We start from the raw sequence: 24706 nt of genomic DNA on the forward strand, positions 1-24706 counted from the left end.
AACAGCAAGGAACCGCGCCAGTCCGTACCCCAAACTAGGTCGGCCACATAATAATAATGATGTGTGCAGAAGTGGACACTGCCTGGAGGGACTTGCGGGTGCAGTCCCCATGGTCCCCACAGTCCACACAGTCCACATAGTCCACATAGTCGCTGTGCTCCCCAGCCAACCATCCATCCATCCGTCTATCCGTCCATCCGTCCATTCGAATCGAGACAAAGCAATAAGCTTACCTGCGCAGTGCTCGGCTCTGCCCTCCAGGGCATTTTCCTGAGCTCCTTAAAGGCACGAAATCGCTTTAAGTGTGGCAGCTGTTGCTGCCTCAACTGTTTTCCCTGAAAATATTCAGCAAATCCTCCAATAAATTCATTGCAAATTCCAGGGAAAAGCAAATCGGGTAAGCACTTCATTTGGGGAATGAATGACCGTGAATTTCACTTTGCGCTTCGCGCCCACCAGACAATAGTAATATTTACGAGAACGCATTGCGTATACGACGTGTTGTTCAGAGAGGAAAACCCAAAGCGAACAAAAAGGAAAAAAACTGGGCCAAGTTTTTAATAAACACGCAAAACTTTTTGGCACGCACACAGTCGCCCAGTCGCCCAGTCGCAGGCCGAAGAATACTCGTATATTTATATGATTACACTGGCAAACAAGTTTTGGGGAACGACAAAGCAAGCCCGAAAGAATTCCCATCCAAGAAGAGAATAGAGTGGCAATTTGGTGTGTGTGTTGGTGTGTGTGTTGGTGTGTGTGTGTGTGCTGTTAGATCGTATGTGTCTAGCACTAAAAAGTGGCCAAGACTCTCCGCCTTTGGCTTATTAAATTAGTGAGCGCACTCAACTCGAACGGGAACCGGGACCAACAGCTGAAACGGATGTCTGGCATATACAAACTTTTTCAATTTCCTGCATCACGCGAAAGACGGACAGAGACAGAGAGAGAGAGATTCATGTGTGTGTGTATGTGTGTTGTGAGTGAGCGACGTGTCATACCGCACGGTTTTTAGTGGCTGCCATTCACCTGAGCAGCATTTTGCAATGGCTTAGCTTAACGCTGCCATTGCCAATCCAAAGCAAGCCGCCATGTCCCCTCCCCTCCCCCACCACTTGCTGTTTCCAGGTCAACTAGTGGCTTATCCTGTCCCGCGTTTAACTGTGGCTAAGTCAGCGCCAAAGAAGGAAAGGAAAATCAACGGAAATTGTCGGGCAGCCGGGCCCTGACCATCCATATACATGGCACAGGTAGCGGGGGCGACCACGCTTACACATATTTTATCTCATTTATTTCTGGTAATTTACTTTGATTCATCGATTTTGTAATATATACGTGGTGTGGGATTGGATGGCCAAACAGCCAGGGAAACACGAATTTATTACACTGACATTGAGGGTATTACAGCCTTTTTATGATATTCGGCTGGGGAGTGCCCCAAAGGTGAAAGAGAGAGAGACACTTTTTGCCCGAGTGGCAGGTGGCATCTCCACTATATACCTCAGTGGCAGCACAAAGTGGTGCCTGATCAGGTGGCACACCGAAGTGGTACAGTTGAGACGTCCTCCGACTGAAACCCAAGTTTGCAGCGCCGACATTGGATCACTTTAATGCCTGAATTCCTCTTAAATATTCTCCTTCGGGTGGCATCTCTGGTAAAAACCCAAGTGGCAACGCCAAACGGTACAGTTGAGTCGTCTTCCGACTGAAACCCAAGTTGGCAGCGCCGAAATTCGATCGCTTTGCTGATGGATGAGTGGTCAGGGTGGCAGTCCCTGCCTTCTAAAGGGTATTTCCGTTTCGTTTTTGCCGGCTTTCCCACATCCCATTCCCTGTATCGCAAGAGTACGAGACTCCATATATATATTATATTTTTTGGTGTATTTTATTTTGCCCTGGCCATGCATCAAAATGTTCCCTGCGCCCCCCCCCTTCCCGCCGTTCGGGTGTGTTTGTGTCGAAATCTGATTGAGTTATTGAGCCAAAATTTCATCGGGCTTCCATTTACGAGTAAATGCTCCTGTTGTTGTTGCTGGCTGCTCTTTTTCCAACAATTGTGCACATAACAATAATAATAATAATCGTATACTTTTATGTGGCAGATAGAAGCCTCGGACTCCGTAAAGATGTAGCACTGGATTAGGGTTTAATGCCTGCTCGGAGACCGGTCGGGTCGGGTCGGGTCGGGTTTGGGCCGTGAAAGGCTTTAACGCGATTTGTACATATTAATCATACGCCATGCTGCACTGAGCCGAATCAGCGCACAAATGCAGGGCACATCTGATGAGTAGAGCCAGAGGTTGCAGGATAAAAACTTATGACTCTCATTTGACAGAAAATAGGTGGCAGGCAATGAAATTGAAGTGCGGCTTAATAAATTAGTCTGGCCTAAAGGGGCTGTACAGGAGGTACAGGCACAGACAGACAGAAGGTGCAATGGAAATGTCTGCTGCTCAAGGACATTTCACTTATTGGATGCTCGAATCAATGACCAAATAACAACGGACGCCATTAACAAAAGCAAACACACACCCCTGCACAAGTGTATCCCTACATGTGTACATCCTGGCCCTCTGTGAAGGTAGAAACAATCGATGGACAGCAAACAGAGCAGGGTGGGCGGAGGATGGAGCACAGACACTGACAGACAGGACTCACTTGGCTGGCTGGGTGGCTGGCTGGGTGGCTCCCAAAGGGCAATTCATTGACAATTTGCTCAGGCGGACGATGGAAGTTTTTGGCACCTGATTGGGGCGATGGTTGTGGGGGGGGCGTGTGCGCCCCGGACAGTGTCCTGTCCCCCAGGACTCCAGTCCACGCCTCCAAGACATGTCATCTCTCCCCCATGATGGCATACTACATGTGTAGGAGTCGTCGCTCTTCAGCGACTGTTGGGTTTATTGTTTGCAATTTGTTTTTAGCTGCCCGAACAGAACTTTTGTTTTTATGGCTCAACCTGAGGCCACCTACAAACCAGGGGGCCCGGCACGCCCTTTGGCTAAAAATAAACCCAGAAGCCAGAAACCAGAAACCATCCAAGACGTGCTCTATTTATAGCCCCGAGCCGAGGCCTGGGTGCTTACCATATAGAGGCCCCAACTAACGGCCACGTCGCCAGCAAACTAATGCCGATTGTGGCAGAAATCGTGGCTGTTTCGCATTGACATTTAAGCTGCCACAAATTGCTTTTCTGTTGCGCCTATACTCCTTTGTTCCTGCCCCACACACCTCACACATGTTTTCCCTTCCCCAGCCCTTCGCTTCCCTCCTCTTTGCTTGCTTCTTGCTCTCCCCACCTTCAGCCGTGTTTCTATTTCTGTTTCTCTTTCGGTTTTGGGCACTCGTCTGTGTGCGGCTTATCGAACGCATTTACATAACGAAAAATGAAATTTTCAAATTATAACAAATTGAATTTCCCCTAAAAGAGGAAAAGGGAAAAAGGGACACGGCAGGGCTGTTGTTCGTTCTAAATATTGACATATGCCAGGGTTGCCAAACGGAATGTCTTAAGGGATTTACATGAGAGATATATTGGGATTCGAAAGAATTATAGTTTGATGGGAACATCTTTAAATTGGATTCCAGTCAATATTCCATTTGTTTGATTACAATTTGAGGGCTTTAAGAGCTTAAGATCTTTCACGCCTCCTTCCGATCGCCAGTTCATTTCCGAAGGAATGGACGTGAACCAGTGACCAGGCAGGCTGACAAATACAATTATACATCTATAGCCGAACATTATGTATCCTCTCTCCTGTTGAATAGTTGACAACGGAATTCTCTTCGAATCAGATTTTTGGTTGAATGGCTCGACAATCGCTGGCTGCTGTCTGCTGGCTGCTGTCTGCTGGCTGCTGTGCGAACCAGTTCCAATCGGATGCACTCTGCAGTCCTTGTACTCCAATCAGTCACCCACGCTACGTGTTCCAGCGCCCCGACATGTTTCGATGTTCCGTTCTGTTGTGCCACCAGTTCCTGCTGCTGCTCCTGCTCCTGCTCCTGCATTCTGTTGTGTTGTGTCTTCTGATCGGCAAACGGCATTTCTTTGCCATACCGTTCGACAGGCTCAACTTCCAGCTCCCAGCTCCGTGGAGCTCCTTCCGCCACTGCGTCTGCGAGTCCTGGCTGCGTGCTTTTTTCTGTATTTATGCGTTGATGTTTTACGTGCCCCAAATACCAATTGCCCCGAATACACGCCGTATGTGCGATGATTGTACGAGTAAAGTTTATATTGTGTAAATGCCGGGCAGAGGCAGACAGCATGGCACAAGGCAAAAGGGAGTGGGGGAAGGGGGCACACAGCCTGGCTCTTGCCAAAAAAGAAAAAAAAAAAGAGAACGAGAAATGCTGTATGTATGACCCTGGAAAAGGGGTAGCAGCAGCCCCCCCTCCCCGCCCACAGCAAATGAATTTATGTGGTTATTCTGTTTCTCTTCCTTTCTAAAAGGTATTCGATTTCATTCGTCAAATGCAGAGAATGAATTTAGTGTTCTGTGGCTTTGCTTTTCTCATTTCCCTTCTCCCATTTCCCTTCTCCCATTTCCCTTCCCCCATTTCCCTTTTCCCTTCTCCCTTCTCCCTTCTCCCTTCTGCCTTTTCCGTTTTCTGTTTTTTTGTTGTATCCTTTTTCATTGTTATTAAAGCATGGCACAATATTGACGCTACCTATTATCAAAAGCTTTTAGTGCAAAAATACAGCTGGAAATGGCATTTAGCTGGGTCCCAGGCCCGCATCCACATCCACATCCACATCCACATCCATGTCTACGTCCCTGCAGGGACAACTATGCCAACCGAAAGGAACAGTCAGCCCTTTGACAGTTGTGTCATTTGGAGCGTCGCTGCGTTGCACATTTCCATCTGTGTATTGTTGTGCCCCTCACAGCAACACTTGCTCTCTCCCGGCTTCTGGAGACCCCATTTGATGGTGGATGGTGGGTGGTGGCTGGTGGTTGGTCAACGCAGTACTATCTGCCTTCCAGCATTGAGCTTTTCCATTCGTTCTCCCTTTGGCGTATGCAATTGCCTAGACGGGACAGGCAGGACGACCAACAGCATCCACGACAACAACGAACGGCATTGTGCGACGTGCGTTTTGTAGTTTGTGGCATCCTGGCCATGGCTCTTACTGTGGCTTTGATTTGACTTTCAGTTTGCCAATTCGAGAATGTTTTTGCACATGGAAGTGCACAAGCCTTAAATCCCACATTCAGACAGCAGCTCCAAAAGGATCGGCTTCATTTTTTTTGTTAGTTTTGAAAGGACATGAACAGATTTAAGTTGAGAATTAATTCATAAGGAAACAATCTAAGTTGGCTCAATCCAAAGAGGCCAGCTTTTGGCATTAAATCATCTCTTCGCCCGTCTCTTTTTAGAGATTTTTCGAAAGGCAAGGCAATTAATGGCCTAAAAAACGTACGCCAACTGGTTCTGGCTCTGATTCTGGCTCTGATTCTGGTTCGGGTTCGGGGAGTCGTGCACTTCTAATTTACTTTATTTTTTGTCGGACTTGAGTGCGTGAAATCAACTAACGGAAACGGATACTCATGCAGCCAGAGCGGAAATGTAACGGTGCCTCGAGACGGTGCCCAACCAACAAAAAAGGGACCCAAATCAACACCCACGAATCCAGGCGCAGACAGGGTCGTGTCGTGTCGGGGGGAGCGAAGGGGCGGGAGCAAACATTTCTAGCATTAAATTTATGTACATGTCATTTGGGGGAGGGCGTCGTATACGTAACGTTGGCTAGAGGGCATTTCCTTCTCCCTTTTCCACCTTTTCCTCCTCCTTTTTTTTTTGGTGTGTGTTTTCGTGGCTATAAAGTGCTGGGCCATGCCCTGCTTGCTCTACCTGTGTTCCGGCCCGAAATTGAATGGCATTGCTTAAAAATATATATTTGTTGGCTCTGGCTGCCGCTGCCGCTGTCGCTGCCTTAAATCCACACAAATTAAGCCCTAAATTAGAAAGCCATCACTCGAAGTAATTGCCGGGCCGATTCTTATGGTTTATATCCTTGGTTTTATCTTTGCAGTCGCAGCATTAGAGGACGTGCCGGGCATGCCGAACGGGCCCTTAGTCCTTAGCCCCGAGTCCCCAGTTTCAGGCCACAGTCTTAGCCACATCCACATCCCCGTCCCCATCCGTAGTCGCAGCATCGGCAACATCGGCAGCAGGAGCCGGAACATGATGTAGGATACCGAGGAGGGACAACGTTCTTGTTGATGATGCGCCATTGCCATCGACTTGTCTGCCCCTTTGGTATGTGCTTTAAAATTTCATTTTTATTCCCTTTTATTCCCTTTTTTTCATTTCACCAGCCAGTGCATTGTCCCATATGAAACTTTAATTTATGTTTGCATAATTCCGAAGGTGTCTGTGCGGCAAAATGTTCGTTAAACAGGAGGCCGTCGAGGCTGCCACACATGCCCCCAGGAATGTGTCCGTTTTGTCAAATGCTTTTTCTGTTTGAAATTCGGGTGGCAGACGTGTCGCCTGGGATGTGATCCAATGAGAGTAGACTGAGCCAGATCGCAGGGGAGGCCATGTGGGGGGGGGTCTGACAGTGACACCAATTATGCATAATTTTCGTGGCAGCCCCTGGCCGGAAGGAGCGAAAGCGAACAACAACTACCATAACAATATAAAACTTTATTAATCCTGCATAACGCTTTCAGTCTACGCAGATAATAAACAGGAAGGATATTTTTATTATTATTGCTCTACGCGAACGGTCAGGGAAAATGGGGGCCCAGCAATGTGCTAGAATTATTTCATCAGTGAAATTGGGGGATGCGGAAGGATAACATGTGGTAATTCGATCGATGTCATCGATGGTTTCCCAGAGACCTCCAGCCCCTTGGTTTCCCATCGAAACTTCGCAAAATCAATGCGAAAATTCGGCTGGGTTTTATTCCATTCCATTTCGTTGCTCCTTTGTGGCCCCTTGTATGCTGTTATTATTTGCCACGCCCACAAACAAGCCAAAACATGCACCACAGCAACGCCCAGCCCAGGCGAGAGTCGTTGCTCATCATCTGCTCATCCTCGTCCTCCTGCTCGTCCCTCAGAGTCTTGTATGATAATTCCTTTCGTTTCTGTGGTGCCCCCGGACTGACCGCAGTTTTAATGCCTTTTTCATTGTCTTTTCATCGTCAACGCCGTCGCAAATGTCGGGCCTCATGTCTGGTCACGCCCTTGGTGGTCCCTCTCGGTCTGTCCACATCCTTGCCCGTGCCCAGAGCCTGTTCCCTTTGCATACCCTCTCGCTGGGTCTGTGGGGCCACTAGAGTGGCTCCGGCAAATTGACGTCATGTCATCAATCAATCCCGCTGCAGAGCTTGGGGCCGCCACACGCCAACGCATCATCACGGTTTTTCCTTTCTGTGAAATTTCCCTTTCACTTAAGCTTTAATCTTAGTTTTTAAATTTCACTTTTGGACACTTTTTCCCCATTTAGAATATCCCCATTTTCATTACGCAAAGGCGCCAATGAATGGCGGCCTTTAGCTGCAGTTTGATTTATGATTTTTTAATGAGCGAACCGCTGGTCCAGGCTGCTTTTTGGATGTCCTTTGTCTGTTCGAGAGGGCCAGCAGCAGCTCAGGCGTGAAACCAGGCGACGAAGGGTTCAAGGCCATTGCATTGACCTTTTTCGCTATAAATATTCAAAGAGCGTACAGACAGCGAGAGAGAGACGACAGCCCGTGTACTTGTACATTGTACAATAAATAGAAAATAGCAAACGAATGGCGTTCGGGTGGTGTTAAATTTTAATTGTGTCGCAGGACACAGCCCATAGCCCTCCGTCCTTCGTCCTTCGTCCTTCGTCCTGCGTATGCGTTAAACATGTGACCAGGAGAAATTGTCGCAGCTAATTTCCCTTTTAGCCCCGGCTCCGTTGCCTTCTGCCTTCTGCCATCCCGCTGCCTGTTTTCCTGTGCTGCGCTGTTTTATTGCTCGGTTATTTTAATTAAAAACTTTGCTCAGCCGACAGTACCAATTGCTATCCTTCCTCCCTTCCTCTACATGGCATCCCTTTCCTCTTCTTGGCCACGGCTTTGGGCTTGGGCTTGGGCTTGGGCTTTGGCTCAAAGTTTTGCGCGCATTTTGGCCGCCTCGAGGCAGCGTGTGGCATGCAGACAACAAGCCTGTCGAGACAAGAGCTACTTTGTGCGCAAGTATCTTTGTCCTTTGTCCCGGGCCCCCCTTCCCCCTTCCCAGAGATTTTTGCTATTTTTATGCCGCTAAGCTGCCATTAAAGCCATATGCAAAATATGGCCATGTCTGCCATCTTTTGTCTTCTGCCGTTCCGCTCTTTTCTCTTCTGTTGTTCTCTGTTTTGTGTGTGTTTTTTATTTGCTTACTGCTTGCTCTCTTATGTCACCTTGTTGATGATGTTGACGGTATTCGGAAACAAAGCGGCGCAAAGCGAAAGTCCTAATCCCGCTTAACGTTCTGTCGACAACATCTCTGGGGGCAGCCATCAGACGCCCCCGCCAACACATCACTCAGCCACTCGTCACACGAAAAACACGGCTAATATTATCTATAAAAAAGAAGCGGCTTACAGCGGAAGAGGTCCTGGGGGCGGGAGTGGGGGCGGGGGCGGCGGCTCCTTTTGTCAACAAAAGTCTGTCTGAAAGTTCAGGTAAAATATAATCGAAAAATCAAGAGATAAATTGATTGGAAAACGGATATAGAGAGAGAGGAACAAAAGTTGAACAACAATTTCGGAAATATTTAACCAAACCAATTAAATATTAAACTTTCAAACTATGCCCATAATTGGCCAACAGAATGTTTGGAAATTGCCAGGCATCCTGGAAATTTCCGGTGCCCCTCTGCCACTGGCACTGCCACTGCCACTGCCGCATTTTGCATGGCCCGTCGGCACTTTTTTAATTACCGAGCGTTTAAGCAAACAAAAGCGCGGAAAATGCAGTACACAAAAAAAATGCATGTTCCCGGCAAAACGCGCAGCGGGGGGAGGGGCAGGGGGAGGCTGTATACGAAAATGAATGCATGAGCGGGCAACACGGCGTATGCGTGTTTTGTGTGCAAACCGCCCGCCCCCCGCCCCCGCACCTGCCATAAATAAGCTGTGTGAAGCGCCTATAATTGTGGACCTTTGCGAATAAGCGCAGGAGAGCGCAAGGGAAAGGGAAAGTGAAAGGGGGGGGGGGACACCTGGCATTGGCTGCCAAAAACAAAAACGAATAAAAGGCCAATGGCAATGACGTCCCAGTGTGGCCACCAACAAGAAAAGAACAGAGAGAGAGCGACAGAAAGAGAAAGAGAACAGAAGCTGAAAAGCAATTTTTATGATGGCCTTTTGCTAACCCAGTAAAAATGAACTTAAAGCCAAGTCAACGAGCTGGAAACGTTGAACGTCTGGCAAGACCATAACCCTTCCTCACCTTTCACCCACTCTCTATCTCTCTCTCTCTCTCTCTCTCTCTGTCTGTCCCTCCTATTTGTCGCTGTCTGTCCGTGTCCCTATCTGCCGCTCTTAATGCCCCATTGCGAGTACATTTTGTGCATTGAGCCGTTCTGGATTTGCTTGTAATTTGCAACAATGTGGCGCTGTTAAAGCTGCTGCTGCTACTGCTGCTGCTGCGTCTGCTGCAAGGAGATGTCTTCGTTCGTCTTGGCTCCAGCTTTTGTTGTTTGACATGTCAGAGGCAAACAAAGCGTCCCTCGACGCACAGACACACAGCGCACACATGAGGGAGTCCATGCTCCAGAATCCACAATCGAATGGGGTACGGGGCATAGGAAGGATATGCCATCCTCTGGCTTTGATTGGCGTCAAAAAACGCATCAAAGCGAAGAAGAACCTGTGGGTGAGCGCAAGGTGACTTTCAAGTTCAGTGGGCACCCAGCTCCTGGAAGGAGGAGAAGCTCTCAAGGAAAAACTTGTATACCCCGTTCATGCATTAATTAACAGCATAAAGAGTTTATCGAAAGTTTACAAGCCCAAACCCACACTTTAGACGAAATTTGGGCCATCCGAGCCGGTCCTAACCATCGATTTTGAATGGGCGAAGCGTGCTCGGAATTTGTAATTAATGCTGCAACCGGATCCTGCTTCAGGGACCAGTGGCTGGTGTGCCACTTTGGAATTGTTGCAATGTCAAAGGCAACAATTAAATATTGGCTCTCGATGCTGTACTGCGGCTCCTCTTCCACTCTCCCGCCCACCCACTCTCCCGCTCTGCGGTCTAGCCACACTTGACAATTAGGCGACATAGAACACTCCAACAGTAGCATTAATTATGCACGCTTCTCGCTCTCGCTCTCACTCTCACTCTCTCTCTGTGCGTGTGTCTGTTGGGGTAGTGCGTAGTGCTGACACGCCTCCAATTTCCGGGGCGAGACACACGCGTATTCCTCCTCATTTGCCAAAACACACATTTTTGTCCTCGCCGCAAATACATTAAACAGCCGGATCCCATGTCCTTTGAGTGGATGATTTGAGAGTAGATATTCGAGCCATGGGATGCCTTCAAGGGTCTCCACCGAACACTGCCTGTTCTCGTAATTAGGCATCCCGGCTACGCCTCACATGGCGTATACGTAATTTGATAGTTTTAATTGGACATTCCACAGAGACATAGTCGGAAAATGAAGGCACGGAGCGGGGCGACTGCCTTTCATATGGAAATTTTGATTGAAATGCCAGGCAATATTTAATTAGATCTTAAGCCGAGCCACAGAAAACACACACCTTGTCGCTCAAAGTTTTGCCTTAAACTTTTCGCAAAAGTTGTAAGAGCTCCGCTCAGCCTTTTCTCAACTCTCTGCTGCGTTGCTAATTAAAAGAAAAATTCCCTAAAGGGGGACCCCGGACCCTGGACCCTCCTCGGCCCTGGGAAACGTTGCTTTTACTGGCAATTAATCAATACGGGATTTGTTGGAGCCTTGAGTGCATTGAGTGCACAGTTTTTGGAGCTCCTCCCCCCCTCTCTCCGCCCTCTTTGCTGCTCGCTGCCTGCCTTTGTAATTAATAGCCGATGAGACGGCTGCAGACGGGCCGGATAATTGAATTTGTGTTGCATTTGCCCGAAAATTGCGTGTGTGTGGCCCTGTTTGGTCCTTAACAAATTAAGCAATTTACCCGACAGGCGGGCTGGCAGGTTAGCAGGCTGGCAGGCTGGCAGCCAGGTGACCCTTTCCTGTGGAGCATTTATCAAAGGCAAGACAGTCCGGTCCTTGGGCTTCCGGTTCGGCACTTTTGCATGCTCGGGCCACATTACTCATGGCCTCCTTGGCCACCTCATTGTGTATGGGCCTCCCAGGGTACATGGTACAAGTCGTATCTGCTGTTGCTGCTGCAGCTAGTGCTGTTTGTCCAGCTCCAGCATCTTGTAGTGGCCCACACAAAAGGCTCTGGTTTATTGCATTTGACAGTGGACAGTGGACAGCATAGTATGTGGGAGTCCTTGTCCTTCTGATTCTGCTGCTGGTTCTGCTTCTGCTTCTTCTCGGGCTACATGCTGACTACAAATTGCCAAGGCAAACAAAGAGCTTGCTGAATGAAAGTGTGGAAAGTGATGCATATGCTGCAGTCTGGTGATTTATGATGATGATGATGCCAATGCTGATGATGCGGAAAAACGAGAAGCTCAACGAGTGGGTGGCTCCCATTCCTGCAGTGTACATGGGTTTCTCTCTTTCTCCGTCTCTTTCTCTTTGAGAAGTGCAAGGGTTTTTTTTTCTGCATCGTGTTTCAGGCAATTCACGCTCATTTCATCAACTATCCGTTGCCATGGATGCCCCTCACCCCCCTCCCACCAAGCCCGTACTTTACTGGATGTTTGACTGGTAATCTAGCAGCGTTTCCTGTTCCATTGCGAGGATTATGACCGCCACAGGATACTGGACAACGCGGCAGTGCCATTATCCTATGGCTGGTGGCAATTAAATTCCATTTTCCTCATAATTGTTGCACAGCTTAGAATCAGGCTCCGGTTCTGTTCGCCGTGTCTCTTTTCCTCCCCCTCTCCCCCGCTTCCCGGCCGCTCGTGCATGAAGTAATTTATGCTTTTGCCACGCCCACACACGACTAAGCAAGACATTTGAATGGCGCACATTTGTTTGGCTCACGGTTTTTCCTGCTCTGCCCTGCCCAGCCCCCACATTTGCCTTTTGAGATGTCGAATCCGGCGTATCTGCCACAATGTAAATGAGGTTTTTTTTTCCCCCGCTCCCCTGCTCCCCTGCACACCCCCCCTGATCTTTAAAGCCACATATCATGTGGGGGACAGGACAGGACCGGGCAGGACCGGGCAGGACCGGGCAGGACAGGAGTGAAAATAAATTTTATGCCACAGCATGCGTTGCCGTTTGTTGTTGAGCAGCTGCTTTGTCATTTTCACGTACTACCCTTAACCCCAGTCGCAGGTCTTTTTCCCCCAACACCCACCAGTGCTCCCGCTTTTGACTGGCGGGGGTGGGGGGGGGGGGGGGGAGCGCCAACCGCATTCATCTGCTGGTTGCCTTGGAGAAGCTTGGCTTGGCGGAAAAAAATGACATAAAGCGACATAATAATTTCGCCTTTGAAATTGCCTTACAATTGCTTCTTTTTTTCTCCCCCAGCTCGCGCGTGTGCATTTGTGCGTGTGTGTGAGGGTTTGGGGGGGGGGGATTCCTTTCCTTTGTGGGATTTATGCCCCAGACCTGTTCATATTTAGCGGTGGCTTTGTGATTCCCTCAAGAGTAAAGGGTATATAGTACTGATGTGGGCAGGATATGCATATGAATACACATCAAAGCATCGTCCAAGGGTTTATTAGAACAGAACACTCAGAGTATACGTTATTCGTATTATGGCTGGTAGTAGTACCCTTCCGGTAAGCGTATCTCAACTTCCACTGACTGAATCCGCGAAATTCTGTTTTCAATTTTCAATTTTCCCTCTTCTATTTGGTTTTCGCAACTTTTTCCACCGCAAGATTGTTGGCACAGGTGGGTGGGCCTTATGAAATGAAATGCTTTTCAATTATGTGTATGTGTGTGTGTGTGTGTGTGTGCTAACCAAATCAAGTCACAGAATGTGTCTAGAATTGACTGGAATGCGGCAAAAACCAACAGCAGGCTGGCAGGCTGGCAGGCAGGCAGGAAGAAACCCTCATCTCTCTGTTTGGACAGAAAAAGATAATTATGGACGGAGAAAGGCAAAGAGAGAGCGCAACATTGTGACAGTTCCCCCAGCAGTATATTCCGGAAGTCACATTAGTGCAATCCACATTTAATTTAGTCCTTTCCGCCCCAACACCCACTCGAGCGCAAACTTTTGTCTATAAGGGTTGCTGTCAGCACACTCATCCTCGTGCACAAAACTCCGGCGCACACATGTCGTATACGCAATCATTAATAAAAACTAAATAGATTGAAGGAACAACGACTCGGTTTGGCCCCTTCTTTATGGCATACATTAGTACTACCCCCAATGGGGGCTTGGCTTGGCTTGGCGTGGCTTGGCTTGGCTAGTGACTAATTAATCTTAATTAAAGTCTAAGTTGGCTTCGCTTACTCTTTTATCCACTCCCCCTTCCCATATGGTGTGGGCTGGGGCTGGGGGTGGGGGGACAGCTGTTGCTATTGCCATCGTTTCCATTTCATTTAATTGCGATACATTTGTCTGTCGCCTAATGGCAATTTTACGTGCACCATATAAATCAACTTTTGTGCCCCGGTTGATTTATTTTTAGCATTTTGGAAAGCACAAAAACGGCAGCAAATCAGAGCTCGAAAGAAGAAGCAAGCCGCGAGGGTCAAGGCTATTGGATACCCTCCTTATATACTCTATGAAGTAGAAAAAAGGATCTAGGTCTAGTTTTTATAGAACTTACAGGAGCACATTCCTTCGATAATAATCTGCCTTCCCTATTCTGCTTTTCCATCATTACTGTTCAAAATCATTATACCCCTTGTAGGGAGGGGTAGGGGAAATCAAAACCAAACAACGCGCCACCACACGGACAAAGAGATAACAAAAATGGTTTGCAAATTATTTTCAGAGTCCGCTAATTATGGCACCAGCACAAGCGGAATAACATTCGGAAGCCAGAAAGGGAGAGGCTCCGGGGGTCATGCATGAACGAGCTGATTACACACAAACACACTGGCTTACAAATGGCAATCATTGCTGTTCTTCGTTGTGTTTTTGTTGCTGCCGCTGCTGCTGCTGCTGCTGCTGCTGGCTTCCAACTGTTTGCCAAACTGTAGTTCCCACTGGGCATTACTGGGCTCTGGTCCAGCAGTAAAATCCACTGCGAATGCTGCTGGTGCGTCACTCCCACGCATGCTTTTATTGCATTTAAAGCCACTCCACGCACACAGAGAGAGGAAAAGCACAACAGAATACATTGCATCGTCCACGAGTGCGCTTAATTACACTCTTCTACATGGAATTTTGGGCTGAAAGTCTCCCCGAATCAACTCGTGTTCGCAGGCTGAAATTGGTTGAAATTGTTCTGTGGTCTTCTGTGGTATTTACATCACTAAATCGACAACAATTCAATTTAATAAATATTTTATCAATGATCTTTGCCATGCGGTCTTTGGGGACCCGTTATTTGAGGCTCTCTTGCGTTTACGCTCTCTTCTTGAAACTCCTGCCATCTCGCTCTTTTCCTTTTGATCAAACCCTCTGCTGTATGCACGCTCTCACGCCACTCTCTCACATTTACTCTCTTTACTTTTGCTGTACTATTCTTTGCCGCCTCTCTCTGACGCTCACGCTCTCTGTCTGTAAATAATCTAGTGCCATTTCATTCCTTTGCTTTGATCGAAGCTGCTGCCATCTGCTTGCACTCTCCTTCTGTTCCCCACCCATACGAGTGCACCCCTCTCCCACCAGTCTCTCACATTTACTCTCTGGATTCTCGATTCTTTTACTTCTGTGGAGTGGAGTGTGGATTGTGGAGTGTGTCCGCTTCCAGCCACGTTTTCATGGTGAAATCGTGAATGAACTGTTTAGCCCAGTAAGCCAGTCACGTTCTGGCCAAAATGGCCAAAAAAGCAGTACCAAGCGGCGTTCAATTTGCAATTTCATTTTGGCCCAAACCATTTGCTCATCCATAAATGAGGGCCCAAACCGACAAACTAATTAATTAACTATTTTTGTGCTTGCTGCTGCGTTTATTTTTGGTCGTATAATTATTGTTATTAGTATTTTCTGGTGGCCAAAACCAGAGCTGAAATGGCAGCTAATTTACGACCCGTTCAAGGCAGGCAGGTGCTGCTGTGTGTTGGTCCAATTATTCATGCAGATCGATTAGCCGTGAACCCCCAAAATGGCTCATTAGGCCACCGGCTGATTAGACGGTAATTGGGTGAGAGAGAGAGATAGCTAGAGAGAGTGTCTGGTGCGGAGGCGCAACTTCAAAAGAAATTCAATTAAGAGCCGCCGCCGACAAGTGAGCAAAACGCTTCACCAATCAATCGAAGGCTCCGACAATGATTCACTTCATTCACTCCGCTCCACACTCCACTCCACACTCCACTCCACACTCCACTCAATCGATAGATCCTAAGAATCGATAGACTCGACAAAAGCCTAAATGCAATCGCCTTTCCCTTTCCCCCCGTATTTGCACAGGCTTTGGCTGTGAAAAAAGCTCCTTTAAGCCAACGAAAATGCTGACGTTTCGAATCGAAGACAAATAGACAGCCAGGCGACTGACAGAAGCTGGCCAGGGAGGTGGTCTGCAGGTCTGCAGTGGCTAAAAAAGTTGGCTTAATTAAGTTTTTTTTTGTTTTTTCTGTTTTGGTGTTCATTCAGTAAAAGTGCTTCCCCTGAAAAGTATGCTACGTGGACGGGCCAAGGGAATGCTGTCTGGGGCAACCCACGGAGAAAATCGTTCCCATCTCTTAGCCCGTCCGCCTTTGGTCTATTCTAATTGCTTTTAATCTGAACACGAAAATATTTATGAGCGCCGTATATCCGTATTTAGAGCGGTCTTAAGCCCCGGCAGGAATTCACTTATTGCCAAAAATAACACAGCACACAAATCTCAGACGAATGATAGCAGAAGTTCCACCTTAAGTAAACATTTAATTTCTTCCTTCCAGAGCCTACGAGAGCTGCCACCAGAGAGGGAGGAGAGCCAGAGCCAGAGCCAGAGCCTGCTGCCTAGGCCCCGAATCGGACCAATTTATAATTGTGAATCATAACGACGCCAGATACAGATACAGATACAGATACACAAGCAGTGCCATTGCCATTGCCAGGGCTAGAGCCAGAGCCAGGGAAAGAGCCAAGGCTTTGCATACGCAGAAAGTTTCCAAGTGATTAATTTCACAAAGGGATTCGACAGAAGCAGGAGCAGGAGCAGGAGAAGGAGCAGCAGCAGCAGGAGCAGGAGCAGCAACTTAAGCCAATTACGCAAGTGATAAGAACGAAATAAAGCAAGGGCCGGGGCAGGGGCAGCGCCAGATGCCGCCATGAGTTTCCTCAGCTCTATGCAGCAGTATGTAACAAGTGGCATCTCGAGCCTGGGACTCGGCAATCGACGCTTCTCCCTCTCCCGCCAGGAGTCCAGCGAGCAGCAGTCGGGCGGCGTTGGCGGCGTCCCACCTGGTGGCATCGCTGCCGCTACACCTCAGCCACCGTTTGCCCCGCAGCAGCAGCTGCAACAACAGCCGCTGCCACTGCCGTTGCCACTTCAACAGCAGCAGCAGCAGCAACAATTGCTGCTGCAGCAGCAGCAGCAGCAGCCGCCACACGGCCACCCACCGCTTCAGCAACAGACGAGCATTGGCAGTGGCCTGGGCATAGGACTAGGTGCAGCTGCCGTTTATGGGGCACCGGCCACACCCATCGCAGGAGTGGGAGCCACAGCGAGCGGCAGCAATTATCCATCCGGCGGCGTGGTAATCGGCAACCCGAATGCCACAAATCCATTGCTGGGTGAGTTTTTCCTGGAACATGGTACAGATCGAGGGTCCGAGGGTAAAGCGCTGGCAGCAGTGCCAGCTTATTGAGGTTCTAATGGTGATTCCGAGAATCCTCAATTGTAGAACTGCGATTCATTCCGGTGGTCCATAGAAACAGGAGGTTGAATTTCAATCCCCAAGTGCAAACTAGGATATAAATCGCTCTAAAGAAACTACAATTCATCGGAAAGCAAAGCTTACGTTTACTTGTACTTTTACTTTTACCTTTGCTTCCCACATTCCCACATTCACTTTTCCATCAGATGCCAAAACTTTGCGGTCTATAAACCCCCAGAACACACATAAGAACAATCTCTCTGTGCGTTCGAGGCTGTGTGAGGACCCCCGAAATGGCAGAACATGGAAAAGTTTATTGAATCCGCCAGGCGTTATCGAGTCGCAATATGAAAATTACATTACATACTCGTATCTTGGGCGGGGACAGGCACCAAATGCGACCAAAGTTTCGCTTTCGCAAATGTTTGGCCACGCCATCGCGTATATATGGGCATCCACAAATGTACAGACAAATCCGCAGCTCCAGGCTGGAGCAGTGGAATGCCAGGGACCAGGATGCTGCTGGTGCTGATGCTGGTGGAGCGAAAGCAATCAACATGCATATGTGACTTCTTGTGCGGCTTCTTGTTGGCTATGCAAAACTTGTTTGCTAACCTAAACGATGTTCGGTTTGTTGTTTCTGTCGCAGTTGGCAAATGCAAACACATTTCAATGCCAAGACAAAGAGCCAGGGAGGCGGCGTGCCGGAGCGCCGGAGCGCCGGAGTGCCGAGCGAGTACTGGCGTGTCCTGGCCACAAAAACCGCCGACTGCGAAACTATCCAGGCGTCGACACCCACATGGACTTGGCGGCACTGGCATTTGCTTGAGTTTTGATTCAGTGGCGTCTCTATAGCATTTGAATCAAAATTGAAATTGGCTTATCTTGTTGCACGAGCCACGAACGGGCGGTTTGTCTTGGCCAGAAAACAACTGGCGACGGGGGCGGCGGGGGCGGCGGGTTCGGGGCGGTAAATCTCCATCGAAAGCCATCAGCGTGTAAGCGCATTTGCTGGCTGTCCATACGGGTACGTGGGGGTTGGGTGGGTATCCGTGTGGGTTTTTAGCAGCTCTTTGGATTCCAGTCCAGTCCAACTTTCAGTTTTGAACAGTTTTTTGCGAATACAGCAGGCGGAATCCCTAGCCTTGCCCAAAAAAAGCTTTCTTGCCGAAGCCGCAGAAATGGTTTGTACCCATCCTAGTACCCTAGTTCTAAGTAGGGCTTCCACTGCCATTGTCCTTGTGGGGGAACCAGCTAGAGGACTGTGTACAGGACCCTGAGTATGAGTGGGAGTCGCCGCAGCAGCCGCACAGATGCATGTCAAGGTTGCGGTTGCAGTGCCGTTTGCCGTTTGCCTTGAGCATCGCCTTCACGCCGCATGGACCGCACCACACCGCACTGCACTGCACTGCACATTGACTTTGACTGGGGCTCGTTTCCCATTTGACTTTCGTGCCACACGGCCACAAAATTTGCATGTGTCGGGAGTTGTGGGGCTGGGCTTCCAATGCTTTCGAAACTAATCTTTTGCCCAACTCAAAGCCTCTCCTCTCGTTCTCCTTTGCAGGCTATCCCAAAACTGGAGCTGGTTGCAGCTCCACATCCGCTTCCGGCAGCGGCGGCACACCCCAGTCCCGTCGCCAATCGCGCGCCCTGGAATGCCTCGCCCCGCCGCGCACCGGCTCGTTCCGGCAACGCAACTCGCCGCTGCACCAAGTGGATCCGCCGCCACGCCCACCGTTGGCCTTCTGCAAGCGTCGCCTGAGCTGGCCCGAGGTGGACCCACGCTCGAATTCCGGGTAAGTCCGAACTCATCCAAAGGGATGCCAGCCGATGGGCACTCCTAATGCATAGCTGATGTGCGAGAAGCGCTGAGATCCAGCGCCCTAGAATGGATTTTCGAAATTAAATGTCTGTCTGAACGGGGGCCGGAACGGGAACGGGCCTAAGTCCCGTCCGGGTCGTGTTTACCGGCGGTAATTAACCTTTGGATAGAAATGTTAATATTTCGCCCAGCTTGCCGCCAGATATTTACCCAGGCATGCACACACACAGAGGTATTCGAATGTGAAATGCATAAATTAAACAGGAAGAGAGGGCAAGTGAGTGAATATATAGAGAGAGAGAATGGGAGTGAGAGGGAGACAGAGGAGCGAAGGATAATGAGCGTCTTTAGGGATTTGAGGTCTGCTTTTGGGCCCATAAATAAGCAGTATGGCAGGCAGCTAGCCCAAAGGAAAGGGCACACGGCACAGGTTAGAGGGTAGAGGGTAGAGGGTACGGGGTGCAGGTACAGTGCGACTCAATGGAAATCTAAAATGAATTATTTACCAATTAATTAATGTACTTCAATTTCAGTTGTGTTCTCGATTTGTTTTTTCGAATGCCCAAAAGAAAACTTTACCGCTCTCGACCTTCATAATTATGTAATTAGAAAAGTTCTCTGAGTTTTCCCGACGAAACTTTCGCACCCACCTACTAGGAGGAGGGATGCTGCTTCTGCTGCTGCTGCTGGCCTGGCAACTTCCTTCGAATGCGGGCCAAACCTTTGAGTGTAGAAAAGTTTTCGCCCATAACCTACATGTAGACCCCGACCCCCCGCCGAAAATCCACTCCTTCCCACATAGAGAGGGTAGGGTGTCTTGTTCTTGAGCTTGTTTAAGGCTGGTGTGCTGGGGTTGGGCACTCTGATTGCTCTTAACGAGCCAGAGGGTCCTCCCAGCCCAGGTGCAACATCCTCGAGAGCCAGCCATCGCAGCAGCTGCAGCATCTTTGTGGCACACAAAGCGAACGGAGCGCCATCCACTTTGCATAATACCGCATCTGCTTAACCCGAGAATGTGCGCATAATGTGAGTTCGGATCACAGGTTACATTTAATTAAGCCCGAAATGAGATTTTCGGCGGAGGAAAAGCGACCCGCCTGATGATGGCTTCAAGAAATATGTGTTTTCTGATGATCGGGCAAAGGGGGGGGCATTCATTAGTCAAGCTAGCAGCCCTCCTCCTCCTTCGAGCACTCCTCAAGCTCCTCCTGATAAAGAGTTTTTACAGACAGATTTGTTTTCCTTCATTAACGACGCCATCGATTGCCTTGCTGCCGGACTGGCAACTTGCTTTGTTTGGTGTCCGCTGGCCAGAGTTGCCACACACAGGCAAAATTAGTATCTAACCGCACATTTTTCTGGTTAATTTGTCAGTGAAAGCCAAACAATTACTCGGCTTATTAATATCCAATTGATTCGCAAATTCTCATATTTCATGCATCAAGTGTTAATTGGAGCGAAATTAGTTTGTCACCGCATCCATTAGAATGCAGCGAAAAGAAGCCATTTACCCAACGAAAATTCAATTCAATTAAATATTATGCACACGCAAAAAATTAATTCATCATAGCACAATTTATTCATCAGCAATTTAAGTGCATTTTCTGCAAAAGTTAACGGCAAAATAATAAATAATTAGTGTCAAAGTTTGGGTTCGCACAAAACTTTTTCACCTCGACAAATGATTTTATTTTCTTTTTTTACCTGCAAGTTAAATATAAAATAAATATTTGCGACAAAATAAATAGAAAAGAAAATACACACAAAAAAACTTTCACTACGAAACGTTTTTAGGGTCCCGGTCCCGGTCCCGGTCCCTGTCCCACAAAAAATACAATCCACAAAAAATTGTGGAGAAAAATCCTAAACCCAAAAAAATTTAAACCGAAAATTGAGTGTCTCTGGAAGCGACGAAATCACAAAGCAAACCAAAGGCAGTGACGAAGGAAAATAAAACAGCAAAATAAACAACTGCGCGGCAAAAGTTTGAAATGAAATTTTTTCACAAAAACTTTTCGTAGAGACGGTGGGAAGGGGGGGGGGGGCGACAGCGTACCGGGTGCGGTACAACTTAAAACAATGCAGTTAGTGTCCTGGACAGTGTCTGCCCAGTGTACCCTATCATTAACGGCAATTACGTTGACCATTTTCACACGCCCCACCCACACGTAGCCAGGGCCAGGGCCAGAGCCAGAGCCAGAGTCGGGCGTCAGAGAAGTGCCCACAAAAAGTGTTGCCTATATTTCAGGGCGCCGACAGAAAGTGTTGCCTACTGCGAGGAGTCATCGCCTGGGATTATTTTTGTTTTTTTGTTGTATTTTTTTTTGCCCCATAAAAGTAACGTAAACGTAAAAAATCATCAACGCCGGCGACAAAGTTAAGCCGCTTAGCTGTTTCCCGTGCTGAGTGCGCAAAGTTTTGCTCAACTTTTCCCTGCCACATCTGCTCGGATAGGGGATTTGCCCCACAGATGGTACGGCCTGGCAGTATGTCTGCTGTGTGTGTGTGTGGGTGAGGCATGCAAATCAAATGATTAGGTTGAGCATCCCAGCTATCGTGTCTAGGCCTAGTTGGGACCCTCCCGCCTGCCTGGGCCCCACCCACTCGCACTCGCCCTCGCACTGAAACTTTCAATCAAATATGCAAACTTCTGAATATTTGTATACAATTAGCGGCTCAGGGCGAGATTGGGGCGGGCATACACCGAGTGGTGGTGGTACGAAGTCCAAGGGTAGCGTAGTCCGGGCAACAGGCGACCCTTATCAATGTTGAAATAGGTACGGTACGGACAATGTCACATTTATACGCCGAGAAGAGCATATTGACAGCGCCAATTAAAGTCAGACACCGAACTGACAGGGACAGGCAGTCAATTTGAATATTCTTTGATACTACTCGTCCCGAATGGAGTTCAGAGTGGAGACCGCCCCTCTCTAGCAGTCTCTCGTGCCCCATCCACGTATGGATAACCCTACTTTATCTGTTTTTTTCCATTTTTTTTCGTCTTTTTTTGGATACAGAGTACAGGAAACGGATGGCTCGTATTTTGAGAACTTTACATCGCTCGGCTGGAAACGTGAAAATCGTCGCATGTCAGCCACGCGTGCCGCCGAGGCACGTGCCGAGGCTAATCCCGAAAATGAACGTGATCCGCCGGCGCCTGAGGAGTCCATTGACCGCCAGGACGAGAAGGAGAAACTGTATGCGGAGGTCTTGCATACCATTGCAAATACGGTGGGCGCCCCAGCACCGGGCGGACAGGTAAGTGGATCACAGATAAATCAATATTGGTGGGCGGGGCGGGGGCTAGTTTCTCGGTGGTCGAAGGGGGGGGGGGGGGGGAGGACCAGCGTTGAATGAAATTATGATTTGGGTGCCGGAGAATTGGAGAAGTTATGCAAATAGTTACAAATTATACAAATTAAGGCAATTTCGGGGAGATAACCCGCCGCACACCCACACACGCACACACACACACGCACGAACATACACAGATACAGATAGACATACGTCTGAGCCTGAAGCAAGGATGCGATGCAAAATGATTGAAAGGCTTAATCGGGCACATTAGGGGTCTGCAAGACGTTTTGCAATTTGAATGATTAATGTCTGGGTTTGCCGTTGCCCCGAGGCCCAAGCCGACAACCCCACAACCCCAGAACCCCACACCCCCACCCCACATCTGGCTGGGAACCCAATTTCTTTTTACCGGCTCTCGAGCTTATGTTTCTGGGGGGAGGAGGGGTGGAAAATTCAATTAAAAATGTGCTACTTTTTCCTCCTCATTGATGATTGCCATTTGAAAAAGAATTTTCCAATATTTTCGCCATATTTCTCTCGCTATGGGCATCTGCGTTCCTCAACACGAGTTCATTTTTCAATTATCGTTTTTAATTTAAGAGTAAGAAAATTGTTAGACTCACCGCCCAGCCCCCCGCCCGCCCAGTGCACAACTAATGAAACTTGAGCTTGAGTCCCAGAGGGCGGGCCAGGGCGAAGACAGTCCAGGAGCAGGAGCAGGAGCAGGAGCAGGAGCTGGACTGCCGGGGAGTGGAGTGGCACGATGAGAAGCAAGGTTACGCCAGCATAATAAAAGTTTCCTCTAGTCGCAGTAGCGGAAAATACGCGTTCGTCCTGCTGTGATTGAGTTGAAACTGGTCAAATCTCGCGGGTCCCGCAAAGCGGATAGAGAGACGAGAGAAACATGGCCAGAGAGAAAGTCGGTGAAGAAAGTTATTGCCTTGCCGGGTCTCAATGGGGGACTGCACTCTCACTCTCTCTCAGTCTTTTCTGCCCCTTTCTCTGCTTTAGTTTGTTGGCCATTTTTGCATTTAATGGTAAATAATTACAAGTAAATGCGATTTGCTCGGCCATCTGAGGGTTAAACCTTTACTAATGGAAATTAATGAAAAGAAAAAAACATAAAATAAAAGTAATAACGACTGAGAGAGATAAAGAGTCTCCAGCAGAGGCACAATCTCGAAAGTTGCCAGCCCATAATCAGGCCAAAAGGATGGGAATGAAGAGAAGAATTAGTTACAATTATAACGAGCTATGAAGAACTTTCGTTCCGGTTAAGGTATCGAACTGGAAGATATACCAATTAGCAGAGAGTTCTTAAAACTTTCCTTCATCCATTGCCTTTATTCCTGAAGGGATTTTTCCACTGAAAAGCAATTTATGAATTGCCTTATTTAAATACGAATCAATTCCCCAAGTTACAGAAATCTACATCTAATCCAATTATTCGCTGTGACATATCAAATGCTGTCTGCTCATTATTCAAACTAAGGCCTCGGTGATATATTTCGAAAAGTGTGCCAAAAATACACAAAAATTTAATTGGATTTCGAAAATATTCACAACATAAGTCTGAAACTTGAACCACTCTCGATATCCAAGTCGAATTAATGGCCTCATAATGAAGTTTGCCCATAATTTCGACTGCAGGTCCAGGCAATCAAATTATAATAACACCCCCCATAGGGCACTAGTGGGGGAGGGGGGTGAGGGGGGAGATGTGATGAAAGCGTTACGCGAACCGTGATCGAAATCAAAAGTCGAGAGGCTAATAAATTCAACGAAAGATAAATCAATAGAGATGAGAGGGAAGAAACAGAAAGGACAAGAAAATCAAAAGAGAACAACGAGAAAAGCAAAAGCAAAAGAAAAAAATGTTTTGCCAGCCAATAAATGAAATTTCTTTTACGTTGGCACTTCGCAACGAAGAAAATATGCAAATTTGTTAAATTTTAATGATATTATAATTTTGTTTACTCCCAAATATTTACAAATAAATGACAATATAATTAAATTAAATGAGAATAAATTTACTCTCGTTCTTCTCCCTATGGCAACACGCGGCGTATACGTAATTTGGCTCACATGGAAAATCTGCTTCGTCTTTGGCTTGGCTTCCACTCTGTCTGCTCAATGGATGCTCGATGCTGGATGGTACACAGTTTGCACATTACAAGGATGAGATGTATCTGCATGCACAGCGCGCCTTTGGTGTCAATCCGGATCGTCATTATCGCCTGCTGCATGCCTCCGCCGAGGATAAACCAAAGATAATCGTACTCTCTGCGGTGGTAATCGAGGCTGATGGCCTGGAGGCGAAGGACGCCAATGGTAAGAGCCACTCCACTCGACACCTCGCACTCCTCTCCGATGTATCAATCTGTCTGTCTGCACATATATGTATGCTATATAAATCTACCAGTCCTCACTCTCTACCTCCTCTTGTGTTGTCGTGTGTAAATATTTTTAGTTTGTAAATTGATTTTGCGGCTGTTGCGGTAATTGCATTATGAAATTGTGCATGTGTGTGTGCCGTGGTGACCCGTGTGCCCCGTGTGCCCCGTGTGCCCCGTGTGCGTCTGTGCC

The 24706-nt window shown here is 48.0% G+C and overlaps 1 protein-coding gene across 1 annotated transcript in view; it reads left to right on the forward strand.

The window, feature by feature from the left end:
* Positions 1-24706, forward strand: part of LOC6602976 (BAI1-associated protein 3) — a 43513-nt gene that overhangs the window by 11861 nt on the left and 6946 nt on the right. Inside the window, exons 3-7 of the mRNA XM_026992954.1 lie at positions 6029-6255; positions 16075-16912; positions 18563-18794; positions 21841-22081; positions 24283-24451. Of these exons, the coding sequence (XP_026848755.1) occupies positions 16447-16912; positions 18563-18794; positions 21841-22081; positions 24283-24451 (1108 nt within the window). The 5' untranslated portion in view covers positions 6029-6255; positions 16075-16446. The remainder of the gene's footprint in view (positions 1-6028; positions 6256-16074; positions 16913-18562; positions 18795-21840; positions 22082-24282; positions 24452-24706) is intronic.

The sequence above is a fragment of the Drosophila persimilis genome, unplaced genomic scaffold (genome assembly GCF_003286085.1).
Source record: "Drosophila persimilis strain 14011-0111.01,24,50 unplaced genomic scaffold, DperRS2 tig00000798-arrow-arrow-pilon, whole genome shotgun sequence".
NCBI classification, from domain to species: Eukaryota; Metazoa; Arthropoda; class Insecta; order Diptera; family Drosophilidae; genus Drosophila; species Drosophila persimilis.